Genomic DNA, 15,224 nt, shown 5'->3' with positions numbered 1-15,224 from the left:
ATTTGCGATTCTAGCTTAATAATATAGCCAATTCTTACCTGGGTTTGAGAGAGCTAGTAGTGGTTATCGAAAATCTACTCTTGCTTTTTGGCGAGGATGAACGGACTTTGGGGGGCGGGGTGGGGGGATGGAAAATGTGAATGAAACGAAAAGCAGGGAGGGAGGATGAGACAGTCATGGTCATGGGCTTTATTATTAAACAGGAAAAATCTAGAGACAAACTGAAAAGAGAACGGAAGTCTGTGAGAGGGTTGCCAAGTCAGAAAGCAAAAGCAAAGTGTCGCTTTATTAAAAAGGTGGGGGCGGGTCCTGATTGAGCTGAGAACAAAACATTTGGGGGGGGTTCTAAAGCTTGGAGGCCAGGCCTGCAGGGTGGGGGTCGGTTATCCCGGGTGTCCCGCTCAAGGGTGCAGCTTCCATCGGCACTGTGCATCGCCACTGTGCAGGTAGTTAAAGACTGCTGGACGGGTTTTGTTTGCTTTGTTTGTTTTTTTGAGGCGGAGTCTTGCTCTGGCTCCCAGACTGGAGTGCAGTGGCTCGATCTCGGCTCACTGCAACCTCCTTCTCCCGGGTTCAAGCGATTCTCCTGCCTCAGTCCCCCGAGTAGCTGGGATCACAGGCGCGCACAACCAAGCTCGGCTTATTATTTTATTTATTTATTTGTTTATTTTTGAGACTGGGTTTCCCTATGTTGCCCAGGCTGGCGCCAATATTTTCAAAGATTTAACATACTGCTATTTTTACATGTACTGCTTTTTTGCTTACTCTGGATTTTATCGATGGAAAGAAAGGACAGAAAAGGGCGCGTACCGCATTTTGTGCCCCTTGCCCACCAGGCTCCATTCCCTCCGGAGCGCACACCGAGGCCGTCTGCGTTACCCGCGTCCCCGCGCCCGGAGCCGCCCAGGAGGGGGCCCGGACCCCGCGGTGCAGAGCGCGCACTGCTCGGGTGGACCGGACGCCCCGCGGCGGGCTGGGAGGGACCGGGGGGAAGGGGGGGCGCGGGGGCGGCCTGAATCCCTGGCCCGCCTCCCCGGGTCCCCGCCCCGCCCCGCCCCGGGCCAGCCTGCGCCCGCGACGACACTTTCAGCCCCGAGCCGCGGCCGCTCAGGTCGGACCCACGCGCAGCGGCCGGAGATGCAGCGGAGCGCCGCGCTGTGCCTGCGACTGGGGCTCTGCCTGGGGCTCCTAGACGGTGAGCGCGGGGCCGCCGGGGAGGGGGCCGGCCGGGGAGGGGGACCGCGCACCTGGGGCGGGCGCTGAGACCGCTCCGACGGGGACGGGCGGGGGACACGGTGGCCCCGGTGCGCGGACGCCTGAGGGAGCACGGCGCTCGGGGCCCGGGACCTCGGGATGAGGAAAGGGCGGGCGGGGACTGCAGCCGGGTCAGGGCCAGGGCGGCCGGGCCGCGCCTCGGCGCAGGGTTCGCCCTCCCGGCCCCGAATCGGCTTCTCCGTGGGTGGCTCCGGGTCCTCCAGCCGGGCCCCGTCGGGCTGCGCGCTGAGCCTGGATCCTTCGTGCCCTTCCTCGCTTCCCCGCGGGGTCTCTGCGCCGCGCCGCTGGCCCGACCCACGCGCACCGGAGATCCCGGCCATCCCGGCCCCAGACCGGGTGCGCACTTCCCGACGCCCGACGTCTCCGCTCGCGGGCGGTCCCCCAGAGGGCGCTCGAGCCGGGCTTCCACCTCCCGCGGCCGGGGCTGCAGCGCAGGGGCCGGGACTCCCGTGCGCAGGAGGCTGACAGGTGCAGGTGCAGGTGCAGGTGCAGGTGCGCGCTGGGACCTCAGAGGAATCTTGAGGAGGCGAATCGGGGGCTGTCAGCGCGGCAGAAGGGGCAGAAGGCCAGGGGTCCCCGGATTTGAGGGGACAGGGGCCTTGAAGGCCGGCTGAGGAGCAGAGGCCCCCGCGGGAGGGTCCCCTGCCCAGGAGAGGCGGGGTTCGGTTTGTGTTGGGAATATGGCTCTGGCGGGGAGGGACCCAGACCTGAGGCGGAGGCGGAGGGGTTGGAGAGAGGGATTGGGGGGGATGAGGGAGGGGCAGAGGGAGTGGATGGAGATGTCAGGATAGGGAGTGGATGGCGATGTCAGGATAGGGGAGTGGATGGCGATGTCAGGATAGGGAGTGGATGGCGATGTCAGGATAGGGAGTGGATGGCGATGTCAGGGAGGAAGCTGAGAAGATGAGCTGGGAGTCCACACGGAGCTGGTGTCTCTGGAAATCAAAGGGTGGAAGGGCGGGGTCAGGGGTTCCAGTGTCTGAAAGGGGAGTGCCGGGAGCTATGAAGCCAGCGATGGGGACCTCAACATTTCTGCACGCCATAGGAATTAAATACTGGCTTTACATGCTTGTAATTCTCACAGGGAGTGTCAGACTCATTTTACACATGGAGAAGCTTAGAGCAAGGACGTGTGTCACTTCCCCAAGATCCCCAGGAGGCCCAAAGGAGCCCGACAAAGCCTGCCTTCTGCCCACCACCTGTATGTCCACGGGCTGAAGGGCAGAGGCCAGGAGAGGGGACAGGTCTGGCTCAACCAGGGGAGGAGGGAGGAGAACATCTGTCTGGGCCCCTGAGTCGGGCAGGTCAGATCAGGGTGCTGCCCTTGGCCCTCCTGGACCCCGCCCAGGACCAGGCTCTCACAGGTGCTCAGGATGTATTTGTGAGTGGCTGTTAGAGCTTGGTTGGACTGCAGGGCTGTAGAATGGGAGACACTTAACCCAGAGGAGACATGGGATGGGCGCCTGAGTGCAGTGTCTGAGGCTGAGCTGAGGACCTGGAGAGGGAGCAGAGAGACCCAGGAGGGGACCCTGGAGGAGGGGCCCAGAAGGCAAGGGGGCTTCCAGGGAACATTCTGCAGGTCTGAGGAGAACCCGGAGAGGCCAGTGTGCTGTGCTCCCGGCTGGAGCACGGCGGGATGTGGGGTGAAGGGTGACGAGACCATTTTTTGCAGTGGGTGCAGTGACTTAGCGACCCAGTTATGAAGAGGAGAGAGGGCGTAAGTGGGGGCCCCATGGAGAGGGGTGTCCTGGGCTGGACCTGGGTTTGGCTGGTGGGGAGATGGCAATAGAGACTGAGGTCATCCCTCCCTAAGCCCTGCACCTTGCTCTATCCCCTGCTAGGCTGAAGACCCCGGGAGCCCCCAGCTTGGTGGGGGATGCCATGGCGGGAGCACAAGCCCTCAGCTGCAGTCGGGTGTCAGAGCAGCTGGGTGGGAGCAGGCCGGAAGCCTGAGCACCGTGAAGCTGACCCCTTAAACATGTGCTGTTGGTCATAGAACCGGACTTGTCCTGCCTCCCCCGTAAAGTCATTTCTGTGTGACCTGGGCCCCCTCCTTTCCCCTCCTTGCACCTCAGTTTCCCCAAGCATAACCATGGCATACGCTGGCAAGCACCGGGGTTGTGTGGGTTGTGTGTGCTTGGGCTGGACTCCAAGACTCGGTTTCCTGCTTCAGTTCCACAGTCTTGCCCTGGTGGAGAGGGTAGGTCGCAGATGTCTCTTGGGGCTTCGTCTAGAGAGAGGCCATTGGCACCTCTGCACGGTGGCTGCCAGCTTAGGGACATGCCAGAGCAGGGTCTGCTGGGCATCTGGAGTGGCCTGGTCTCGGGACGTTTGCCCTTGCTGTGAGCTGAGTCACACAGGCCCAGGACTGGACAGATGTGTGGCCCAGGGATGCAAGTCAGTGCAGGCAGGATGTGGGGACCAGGCCCCCTTTACTTGTGCCTGGGGACCTTCTGCTGCAGCTCAGGGCTCTGAGGACTCGAATGCGGGTGCTGTTCCCTCCTCCACCAGGCCTGTGGCACAGAGCCAGTGTAGCTAAAGGGGTCCTGTGCCCTCCCAGAGCGGCCCCACGTGGCTGGGCCCAGACAGGGTGTGAGGTGTGATGTGTGGTCTGTCTGGTGAATTCTCCACCGTGACCCCCAGCAGTGGCACCCCGACCCAGGGAAGGAGCCTGCAGTTCTATGCAAGACCCCAGCATAGTGCCTGTCCAGCGTGGCCCAGGGAGGACGTGGACCTGGCCCCATCCCGCAGGGGTTTCCTGTGCCTTGCAGGGACACAGACATGCCATCAGACGTCTATCGCCCAGGGATGAAAGTGTTCAGGGGCCCTGGTGAGGCCCAGCTGGTGGCTGTAAGCTGCACAGGAAGGCAGTGTCGCTTCCAGCTAAGGCTTCCTGGTGGGGTCTGCAGAACTCCAGGACAGGGAATTCCAAACAGGGCAAAGAACCCCGTGAAGGCTCAGAGGCAGGCAAGTCCAGATGGTGAATGTGGCCAAGTGAGTCGTCCGGTGAGGCTAGAGTCTGGGAGGAGTGGATGGGAGGTAGGGGAGACGAGGCTGGAGACGGGGCAGCGCCAGCAGCAAGGAGGCTGGTGTCCAGGGGAGACAGGAACTGCAAGTGGATAACCCAGGGGATAAACTGGGGTGCAGGCAGGCAGCAGCTGGGGATGGTGGGGACAGAGGAAGTCTCAGGTCTCTGGCTTCAAGGATAGTTTATCAAAGAAGACCCTGGAAGAGGAGCAGGGCCTCGGGGTGGAGGTGTCCAGCGGGATTTCCTGGGAGGCCTCAGCTGCTGCAGCCAGCCAGATAAGGAAGGAGGAAAGTTGCGAGCACTTGAGTGTGATGGGGCAGAGGGGAATGGGGGAACCCAGGGAAATTAAGTGAAGTCAGCTGCAAGGGGAGGTTCTTCTCTGTGTCTGGCTCACTCCCCTCCTGCTGTCTTTTGGGTATTTTCCTCCACAGGGCAGTTTTCTCTCCGCCAAGGAGTAGCCTGTGCCCCACGTTCCTCTGAGATGCGCCTCAGAGTTGGGGGTGGGCAGGGAGAAGGGTCTGGAGAGCCTCTCACACCCCCTAGACTCTCAGCAAGATTCAGTCAATGTGTCCAGCTGGAGCCGGGGATTCCTGAGTTTCGATCCTTTTCAGACACTGGCTTCCTCTGGAATCCGGGTTTTCCGGTCACACTGAGGAGACAAGTCTGGAGCAGGAAGGTGCGGGCATTCATTCCCGGTGGGGGAGCAGGGGCCAGCCCTGGCCAGGCTGCACGGGGCTCACCGCAGGCACACTCCCGGCCCCGTCTGAGGCCCGCAGCACCCTAGCCTGCAGCCAGGCCCGGGCAGATCCAGGTGGTGAGTCGGGGAGCCCCGCCACGTGGCCAGCGAGGTCAGCAGGGGTTCATGGGAAAGGACTTGTCGGCCACAGGAGAGGACATCCTGCTGCGTTTCCCTCTTCCTGCGGCAGGAGCTGGTGGCCCCGATTTAGCAGCACTGGGGGGCCACCTCTGCGCCAGCTGGGTTGTCTGATAACGCCGCTCGTCCTGCCGGCCAGCAAGCAGAGCCCTGACCCCACGGAAGCCAGGGAAACTGCGTGGCAAAGCGGGCTGCCCCACGGCAGTCCTGTGCTGGGAGCTCAGCATCTGCTCAGGCCCCCTCCTCCTGGTCTCCACCCCCACGGGGTACTCAGGCAGCCCATGCTCCCCGCGGGTCCAGCCCCTCTCAACCTCATCGCCACTCCCTGCTTCCAGCATCTTCCAGAAATTTGTCTCCATTCTGCCCCAAAGGGACTGCCATAAAATACGAATCTGAGCCTTCAGGCCCCCCCCCCGCCCCCACTCACCCACAAGATAAGCACCAGCTTCTTGGGCTCGTGGTACCGGCCCTTCCTGCTGGAGTCCCAGGCTGTCCCTAGCCCCACGTCCACCCAGCCTACACTCACTGCACACACCAGCCCTGGCACCATGGCCTTTCACCCGCTCTGGACACGCCCTTTGGGAGCCTGCTGGGAACTCCAGGCAGACAGGGTGCTAACGGGCCTTCCAGGGCAGGTGAGGGCTTCGTTCCCGCTCAGTGTGCCTCTGGGAGCACAAAATTCAGACTCTCAGGTGGGTTTAGGGGAAGCCCTTATCACCACCCAGCTCAACACACTGGCCTCAAAGCTCCTCTAAATTCTACCAAATGGAGATGGATTTGTTTGAAGCAGCAAGCGTGCACACGCACACAGATGTGGAGTGTCCGGCAGCGAGCCACACCTCAGTGTGAAAAGGTTTCTCAGATTGCTTCACAGCAGGACGTGTACAGGTTTTAACCTTGTCACACAGACATTATTCTTATTATTTTGGAGATTCGAAAATTAAGGCTACAAGAGTGAAACGGCTTTCTAGATAATAGATGGTTTATTTCGGGGAGGTAATAGGTGTCTGGTATCTGGTTCTAAATAGCACAGGGGCCAAGGGGGAAAGAAGGGGCAGGAAAGAAGGGGCAGGCACACAGGCCGCTGTCCACGTTCTCCAGGGAATGCCCTAGAGGGCTGGGCAGATGGCCTCTTCAATTTCTAACCACCTCATGGCCATTTTTACTTTGCTGTCCCAGAGACTTTCCGAAGTAGCATGTCGCAGACAGTTCCCCCAGGCCCACCATTCGCCCGGCATGCCCCTCTGTGCACAGCCCCTCCACCCTCCCGGTACCCTGTGCCCTCTTCCCCCTCACCCCCACACCTGCCCACACATCCTATGGTGTCTTTTTGTCCCTTGGATCCTCAAAGTCAGCCACGGGTAAATTGCTGACCAAGTCCAATGCTGGGAATGCCACTGCGAAAAGAGAAACAGAAGCCCTTGTCTTGAACTAACCCGGTGAAACCCCGTCTCTACTAAAAACACAAAAAATTAGCCGGGCATGGTGGTGGGCGCCTGTAGTCCCAGCTACTCGGGAGGCAGGAGAATGGCGGGAACCCGGGAGGCGGAGCTTGCAGTGAGCCGAGATCGTGCCACTGCACTCCAGCCTGGGCGACAGAGCGAGACTCCGTCTCAAAAAAAAAAAAAAAGAGTTTGAGAGCCTGGCCAACATGGTGAAACCCTGTCTCTACTAAAAATAGAAAAATTAGCTGGGTGTGGTGGCAGGCGCCTGTAATCCCAGCTACTCGGGAGGCTGAGGCAGGAGAACTGTTTGAACCCGGGAGGCCGAGGTTTCAGTGAGCCAAGATCGTGCCACTGCACTCCAACCTGGGCAGTAGGGCGAGACTCCATCTCAAAAAAATAAAAAGAAAGAAAGAACTGTTAGAAGTGGTAATGAGCCAGCAGAACTATGGAAAAGTCCATGGAACTATGGAAAAGTGCAGGAGTCCTGGGTGGGGAGCCTTAGTGTGAGATGCTGAAGTAGCACAGGAGCTCAGACGTCAGAGGCAGGGAGGGACTGTTCCAGATCCATGGCACGTGGAGGTCTGGAGCCGCACTGGTTGGGTGGCAAGGAGGCAAAGGAGGCGCCAGATTCTGCCCATAAGCAGCAGAGAGGCAGGGGATGGTTTTAGGCAGGAGAGGGACTTGTGTTCTGGAAAGATCTTTTGACCTCCGAGCAAGGACTGGGCCAGTGGGGAGACACTGGTACTGCGATCTGGGGAGAGCCGTTGAGGCTGGCCAGCAGTGGGGTGGGGAGGAGGGAGAGTGGAGCGACAGCAGCCCTGGAGTGCCCGGGAGGGGCTCTGCGGCCAGAAGGCGTTCATACCAAGGTGCGGTCAGGATGGCGAGGAGAGGTGGGGGCGGGCGCCTGGCACTCCCAGCCACCCCACCCGTGGTGCCCTCCTCCTGGGCCAGCAAGCTCCTACTCAGTCTGCAGAGCCCATTTCAGCTCAGAATGGAGGCAACTTGGTGGCCTGTTGGCTGTGGGGGATGAGCGAGGTCAGGAATGTCTGGTGGGTGAGCATCACTCCAACAGCCAGCCTAGTGGGAGGGAGAGCGGCGTTTCCAGCACTGATGGAAGAGATGATTACATTTTGTAAAATGCAGAAATGCAAAGTATAGACATCTGTAGGACAAACAGTAGCTTCCCGTAGTCCTGTCTTCCCAAGACAATCTTTTAATGGTCATGTATTTTGGAGCACGTTAGCCTCTGTGTGCTAGCTTCCTATCTGGACAGTGGCAATATGGAGGCTGCTGCAGGGGTGTGAAGGTGTGTGGAATGCACATGTGCTTAGAGCTGTGTGCACACGGACAGTGCTCAGTGCCTGCTGTTATTGTTGTGGCAGGAGGTATTGGGAAAGCAGACTTTGGAGAATTTGCCATCGGTGTATGGATACTCTTTATCATTACTGCGTGGGTGCCTCCTTCTCCACATTCTTGCCAGCGCTGGGAATTCCCTTTTTTTGTGGTACTTGCTCCTCTGGCAGGTGCACAGTTGTGAGCTCCGTGCCTCCAGTCATCCTCCCCAGTGTTGGATGTGGGCTGGGCTCGAGGGCTGGGTCCTCCAGGACTGGAGCCCAGGAGAGCTGTCAGGGAGGGTGGGAGCACAGAGTGGGGCTGAAGTCCCCCGGTGTGCCACCATCGAGAGAGAGAGTAAGTCCAGCGAGCAGGACAGCAGCCCGAGGCTGGCTGGGGACCTGGGTCTGTTTCCACGGCCTCATCACCCTCACCATGCTCCATCTGCTCCAACTACTTGAGGACCCGAAGTCACGGGCACTCTGGCCTGTGTGCCCTCCTCCTGGGCCAGCAAGCTACAATGCCCCTTTCAACTCCCATGAATCCTCTCCCACCAGCGAGGCTTGCCCCCCTTGCTCTGAAGACAACACAGGGTCAGAGTGAAACAGCAGCTGTAGCAAACCAAGCATTCAGGAGGCAGGTGAGAGCAGAGAGATCCGTGTGCATGAACCAGACACAGCGTATTCTTTCTTTTTTTTTTTTTTTTTTTGACACAGAGTCTCACTCTGTTGCCCAGGCTGGAGTACAGTGGCGCGATCTCGGCTCACTGAAACTTCCGCCTCCTGGGTCCAAGTGATTCTCCTGCCTCAGCCTCTCGAGTAGCTGGGACTACAGGTGCCCACCACCACGCCCAGCTAATTTTTGTATTTTTAGTAGAGATGGGGTTTCACCATGTTGGCCAGGATGGTCTCAATCTCTTGACCTCGTGATCCGTCCGCCTTGGCCTCCCAAAGTGCTGGGATTCCAGGCGTGAGCCACGCGCCCGGCCGACGGTTTATTCTTAACCATGTTGTTTGTGGTCTGTAGCTCCCAGTGATCTTGGGGCCGATGCATCTCTCGCAAGTGAGAAAACTGGGGCTTGGAGAGAGGAAATGATTTGCCCGAGACCATACAGCAGACAGCAGAAGTGTGGGGTGCCCAACCCGGCGTGTGGGCTCAGCTCTCAGGCCTGCAGGATGTGCAGTGAGGACCAACAGCCCCTTCAGCTCTGGAGGCACAGGGGCTGCTGGCCAGGTTAGCGGGGGTCACCAGACAGGACGCTCCTGCCGCCTCCCCCCAGGTCTCTGCAGAGGCCTGGCCCCAGGAGTGAAGAAAGAAGGTTCAGGTGACCCTCTCTGCCCAGCCCCAGCTCAGCCAGCAGCTCCATTGCTCCCCACCAGCTCCCTCCACTCTGCAGCCTGGCTTCTGGCTGCCTTGTCCTGCTGGACTCAGCTGCCCAGAGAGTGTGTGTCCAGCCGGCAGGCCTGCCACACAGCCCCTGTCTTCCCAAGCACCCCAGGGAGAGGGAGAAGCGGGGCCGGGCCCAGGGTGGCCACAGCAGGGCCATGCTCTCTGCCAATGCAGAGGGGCCCCAAGCTCATGGATAATCCCAGTGCCATCCTTGTGCCAGCTGTGCTGGGCCTGGGGACAGAGCCATGGGCTGATGACACCCCAGCCCAGGAGCCGCTTGATGACACAGATCCTCCACGTGCTGTGGGTCAGGGCCAGAGTGGGGATGACATGCTCAGCTGGGGGCAGCAGGGCAAGCCTCACGGGCCCTGGAACTGGGGCCACAGTTTGCCGGGCACGGAGGGAGAGGGAGGACAGAGGACACAGCCCAGCCGGGCAGGGAGGAGGCTGCTGGAGAGCAGGGGCCCGGGAGGCTGGCGCTCAGGGTGGTAGTTGAGAGAGATGGCAGGGCGAGAGCGGGGCAGGGCTGCAAGGATGCGGCTAGTTCTACCCTCACTTTCTCATGCCAGCCCCCTCACCTCTGCACCAGGAGCTGGGCCCAGCCATGCCCTGTGGACTCAGCCATCATTCTGAGGGCAGCTCCCAGAAACCAAGTAAGGCCAGCCTTCACCCACGCTGCCCTGTAGAGAGGGCCGGGACCCTGTCCCACCAGGATGTGGCACAGCCGGCCCATCTCAGTCCCATCCTGGTGGGCCCAGAGAGGATCTGATGAGAAAACAGGGATTCTGTACGGAGCAAGGGATGCAGGACACGCAGGTGTGGAGCTGCGGGAGGGCCCAGCTCACACATCATGGGAGGAAAGCAAGGCTGGCTCTGCCAGCAGCTCTCACTGGGCTGGGCTGGGCTTTCCCTCCGTTTTCAGGAAAGAAGCTTTTGAAAAAAACGGCATCATTAGCTTAAAGGGCTTTGCCTGCAGCCAACCAGGGCGTGAAGCCAGATGGAGGCCAGGCTCCAAGGAGGGGTGTGGTGGAGGCCACTGGGGCGCAGGACCAGGCAGCCATGTGCCTCCTACATGGGCCCTCCTGCCTGTGGGGATCTCTGAGGCTTCAGACTAGGGGCTAGGAGGAAGGCCGGGCTGGGGTCTGGCCTGAGCCTTTGCCCCCGGCCTTTGGAGGGGAGCCTGGTCCTGGGGCAGGGACCATCCTGGACTCAGCCAGACTGGGTTCCCGCATGGCTGCCTGCTTCTGTGAGGCCTGGAGCCTCAGTTTCCTCACTCGCTGACCTGGCTGTTGAGCCCTCCCTCCCAGGCTGCTGTGAGGATCCAATGAGGCAGTCGCAGTCGGCCGGCTGCCCGCCGCCTCACTCATTGCCAGCGCCTAACCCATGGGACATTTCCCCACCCTGCCTGGCCCTCGCGGAGGGGTGCCAGCACTTCCCGGCGGGGGGGTGCAGGACCCTCCTGTGCCGCTCTCACGCCCGCCACGCCTGTGGCTGACGCCAAGACCCCGTGGGCCAAGGCCGGAGGGTGTCCTGGGGCTGCGGACAGCACAGAGGAGAGGAGGTGTGCACTCTGGCCTTGCTGACCTCCGCCCGGTGCCTGCCCCCACCATGCTGCTGCAGGCTTGGGGGCCAGGGCTTTGCGGGGCCTTGGGGAAGGAAGAAGCCAGTTCCCGGGCCAGGAACAGGAAGGCAGGGGGAGCGCGGCAGAGGCCAGGATGACAGTGCTTCCTGCTGCGGGAAGGGAAGGACGGCAGAGACAGACAGCGGCCAGGCAGGAAGGATGCGCCGCCTTCAGAGCTGCAGGTGGGGGCTGGGCAGTCACAGAGCCTCTGGACGTGGCAGCCTGCAGCCTGAATCTGCCCCGGGGAGCCCATTCTGTAAAACGGAAAGCATCTTTTCCAATGGAAAAGACTCTTTGTCAGGCTCTGACAAGAGTCTCTGAGGTCTCAGAGGTCTGTAGAGCCATCCATCCATCTACTTGCTATCCATCCAACCATCTGACCATCCACCCATCCACCCTTCACCCATGTGCCCACCTTTCCACCATCCATGCTTCCATCCAGCCATTCAGTCATCCTTCCACCTGCCCATCCATCCATCCTTCTGTTCATCTACCCATCCATGCATCCTTCCATCTGTTGATCCATCTTTCTATCCACTCATCCATCCACCCATCCATCCATCTATCCATCCACTCATCTACCTGTCCATCCATCCATTCATCTGTCTGTCCATGCATCCACCCATCCATCCTTCTACTCACCCATCCATCCACCCACCCATCCACTCCTCCATCCATCCATCCACCCACCCACCCACCCTTCCACCTATCCACCTACCTACCCATCCAGCCATCTCTCCATCCACTCATCTACCTGTCCATCCATCCATTCATCTGTCTGTCCATGCATCCACTCATCTATCCTTCTACTCACCCATCCATCCACCCAGCCACCCACCCTTCCACCTATCCACCTACCTACCCATCCATCCATCTACCCTTCCACCCATCTACCCACCTACCCACCCCTCCATCCATACTTCTTCCATCCCTCCATTTTTTTCATTCAGTGAGTATTCACTGAGACTTTACTCTGTGCCGGCTGCTGTGGGAAGCATGGGGTGGGATAAAAAGGAGCTGTCTTGGTCCAATTGAAACTTACTGCCTAGTGGAGGACATGGACAGATATAGCTTAAACAAACACATAAATAAGTAATTCCAAGTTGTGACAGGAAGGATGCCGTAAGCAGCCGGGAGGCTAGGACGGAGCTGTTTTGTAGGGTGAGGAGGCCATGTCTAAGCTGAGTCCTGAGCGTGAGAAGTCAGCCTGAGGGCACAGGACAGTCTGGTGGCTGGAAACGTGAATGCGAAGGGGACGGACCACGAGGGTGTGGAGAGTCTGGTGGCTGGAAACGTGAACGCGAAGGGGACGAACCACGAGGGTGTGGACAGTCTGGTGGCTGGAAACGTGAACGCGAAGGGGACGAACCACGAGGGTGTGGAGAGTCTGGTGGCTGGAAACGTGCACGCGAAGGGGACGAACCACGAGGGTGTGGAGAGAGGGGCAGGGACCAGGAGTTTGGATTTTCTTGGGAGTGCAGAGGAATCCAGTGCACTGACGAGACTGAAGCACCAGTGTGATCAGGCTTGTGCTTTTTCAAGTATTACTCACTGCAGGGAGCGGGGCCTAGAGGGAGGCCTGGAGGAGGACAAGAGAGGGCCCAGGAAACCACTCTGGGGTGCGTGCAGTTGTGTTGGCCCCAGTGGGAGAGCAGGGGCCGGCCCTGAGGTGTGTCCAGCCTGACAGGCTTCAGTGGTCTGTCAACGGATGGGCTGGGAGAGGATCTGGGGAGAGGGAGCTATGGAGGGAGGAGCCTTTGGTGGGGCTGGAGGGAGTGCGTGTCTGCAGTTTAGCATTGGAAACGCAGACTGCCCGTTGTCTGTGGGGTGTCCAAGTCCAGTGGGCAGCTGAATGCTTAAAAGTGAAGTTGCAAACAGTAGTCCTGGCTGCAGCTAGAGACCTGGGAGGTGTCTGGACTCCAGAGAGACGGTGGTGCCCAGCACTGTGTGTTGGGCAGAGGGGAGGTGGGGAGAGGTAGGTCACAGATGCTGCCCAGGGGAGAGCAAGTGCAGCTCCCTGCCCTGTGTGCCCACTAGGCCTGCAGCCTGGAGGTCATGGGAGGCCCCGCCCAGTGGCTCCATGAAGTGAGGGGGCTGCACCCCACTGGTGGATGAGGGGAGACCAGCAGAGGGGAATGAAGGGGGATAGGAAAAGGGGCAGTGGCTGGAAGAGAGTGTGGAACCAAGGGATTGTTTTGTTTTGTTTTTAAGATGGGAGATGGGCCAGGCGTGGTGGCTCACACCTGTAATCCCAGCACTTTGGGAGGCCAAGGTGGGTGTATCACCTGAGGTTAGGAGTTTGAGACCAGCCTGATCAACGTGGAGAAACCCCATCTCTACTAAAAATACAAAATTAACCAGGTGCAGTGGCGCATGCCTGTAATCCCAGCTACTCAGGAGGTTGAGGCAGGAGAATCACTTGAACCCGGGAGGCGGAGGTTGCGGTGAGCCGAGACTGCGCCACTGCACTCCAGCCTGGGCAACAAGAGCGAAACTCCATCTCAAAACAAAACCAGTGGGAGATGATTGCATAAAGACTGGTGATGAGAAGAGAAATCTGTGGCGGGGGGCCCTAGGCACGATGGAGGGCCTGGTTTGGGGCAGGCGTGTCAGAGATTTCTGGGGCCCTGGCTGGCAGTGTGGGCTGGGATGTGGGAAGATGGGGTGTTTCTTTTTTCTTTCTTTCTTTTTTTTTTTTTTTTTTTTTGAGATGGCGTCTCGCTCTGTCCCAGGCTGGAGTGTGGTGGTGCAATCTCCGCTCACTGCAAACTCTGCCTCCCGGGTTCAAGCGATTCTCCTGCCTCAGCCTCCCGAGTAGCTGGGATTACAGGCGCCTGCCACCACACCCAGCTAATTTGCGTATTTTTATTAGAGATGGGGTTCACCATGTTGGCCAGGATGGTCTGCCCGCCTGAGCCTCCCAAAGTGCTGGGATTACAGGCATGAGCCACCGCACCGGCCAGTGGGATGTTTCTGTCTCATGATTTTGCCCTCTCGATGCTGAGAGTGAGAGAGGAGCACCCTGAACTGTGTGCACCCAGGAAAATGAGGGGGAGGAGCTCACGTAGGGGGCCTTGTGCTGCCGCGTTGCTCTGTTCGGGACGCGTGCTGTCTCAGGGTTGGGATGGAGGACAAGAGGTGAGGGAGCATGCAGAGGGATGGGCTGCAGACCCCATGCACCAGGACTGCATGCACCAGGACGGGGCAGCACCAGGAGGGCACCGAGGGGTGGGGAGGAAGCAGTGGGGGCTTTGAGGAGGCTGAAGGACGTGGTGTTGTGGAGCAGGAACAGGGGAAGCGGGAGAGAGATAAAGACATGCATTTGGGATGGCATGGCCTCTGGTAATGACCAGGTCCAGGGTGCGCCCTTGGAGCTGAATGACTGAGGAGGAGAAGAGGGGAGGACCATGCACGGGGATCTCAGAGGCCAGGGTGCTGGTGAGTCAGCCCTGTGGATGGTGAAGTCATGGAGAAGAGCAGGAGCTGGGGTGGGGGGGATGGTGAGCCAGGAGCTATGGTCAGCAGAGAATGAGGGGAAGTGACGGGGGGTGCAGCTGATGACAGCTTTAGTGGGGAAGAGGGCGGTGCCGCCAAAGAGCAGGACCCTCAGAGGGAGGGCAGGTGGCTGCAAGGGGTTCAGGCCAGAGGGACTGCTATAGGGAGGGCAGGCGGCTGTGAGTTCAGGCCAGAGGGACTGCTGTAGGGAGGGCAGGCGGCTGTGAGTTCAGGCCAGAGGGACTGCTGCAGGGAGGGCAGGTGGCTGCGAGGGGTTCAGGCATGTGGGGTGAAGAGCAGTAACTGCCCAGGGGCAGTGGCGTGGCCAGAAAGCCAGGCTTCACATAAGACAGGAAGGGACATTCGGACAATGAGGTCTACAGCAAAGTTTGCCAATCACGCAGGGCACAGTGGAAGGTTGGTGAAGGCAGAGGGGTCACTGGAATAAGTTATGGCATGTCATGGAAAAGGAGAGCTTGCGTGGAGGGGCAAGCACTGTGGATGGTCCTGCTCAGCGGTGATGCAGGTGCTTCCTTTGGTGGTACGATGCCTCCAGGAGGAAGCTCCTACAGACTCCCCTCCCCACCCACCCTTCACCCATCCACTTTCCTTTCACCTGTCCACCCACTCTTCCACCCATCCATCCATTCATCCTTCCACCCACCCATCCATCTGTCCACCAGTTTACCCACCCATCCACCCATACTTCTATTCATCCATGCATCCATTCTCCCACCCACCCACCCACACTTCCATCCACCCACC

The 15,224-nt window shown here is 59.7% G+C and overlaps 1 protein-coding gene across 4 annotated transcripts in view; it reads left to right on the top strand.

Moving 5' to 3' along the window:
* The first annotated feature begins 729 nt into the window (after nt 1-729).
* Nucleotides 730-15,224, top strand: part of FLT4 (fms related receptor tyrosine kinase 4) — a 46,631-nt gene continuing 32,136 nt past the window's right edge. For 3 of the 4 annotated variants that reach the window (XM_005558812.4, XM_065547155.2, XM_015452381.4), the window contains exon 1: nt 730-1,195. In XM_005558812.4, the coding sequence (XP_005558869.3) occupies nt 745-1,195 (451 nt within the window). In that variant the 5' untranslated portion in view covers nt 730-744. The remainder of the gene's footprint in view (nt 1,196-15,224) is intronic. The other variant, XM_073995039.1, reaches the window with a different exon arrangement.

This window comes from Macaca fascicularis, chromosome 6, assembly GCF_037993035.2.
Source record: "Macaca fascicularis isolate 582-1 chromosome 6, T2T-MFA8v1.1".
NCBI lineage: Eukaryota > Metazoa > Chordata > Mammalia > Primates > Cercopithecidae > Macaca > Macaca fascicularis.
The sequence above is the reverse complement of the archived record's forward strand: the minus strand, read 5'-3'. Positions and strand labels throughout refer to the sequence as shown.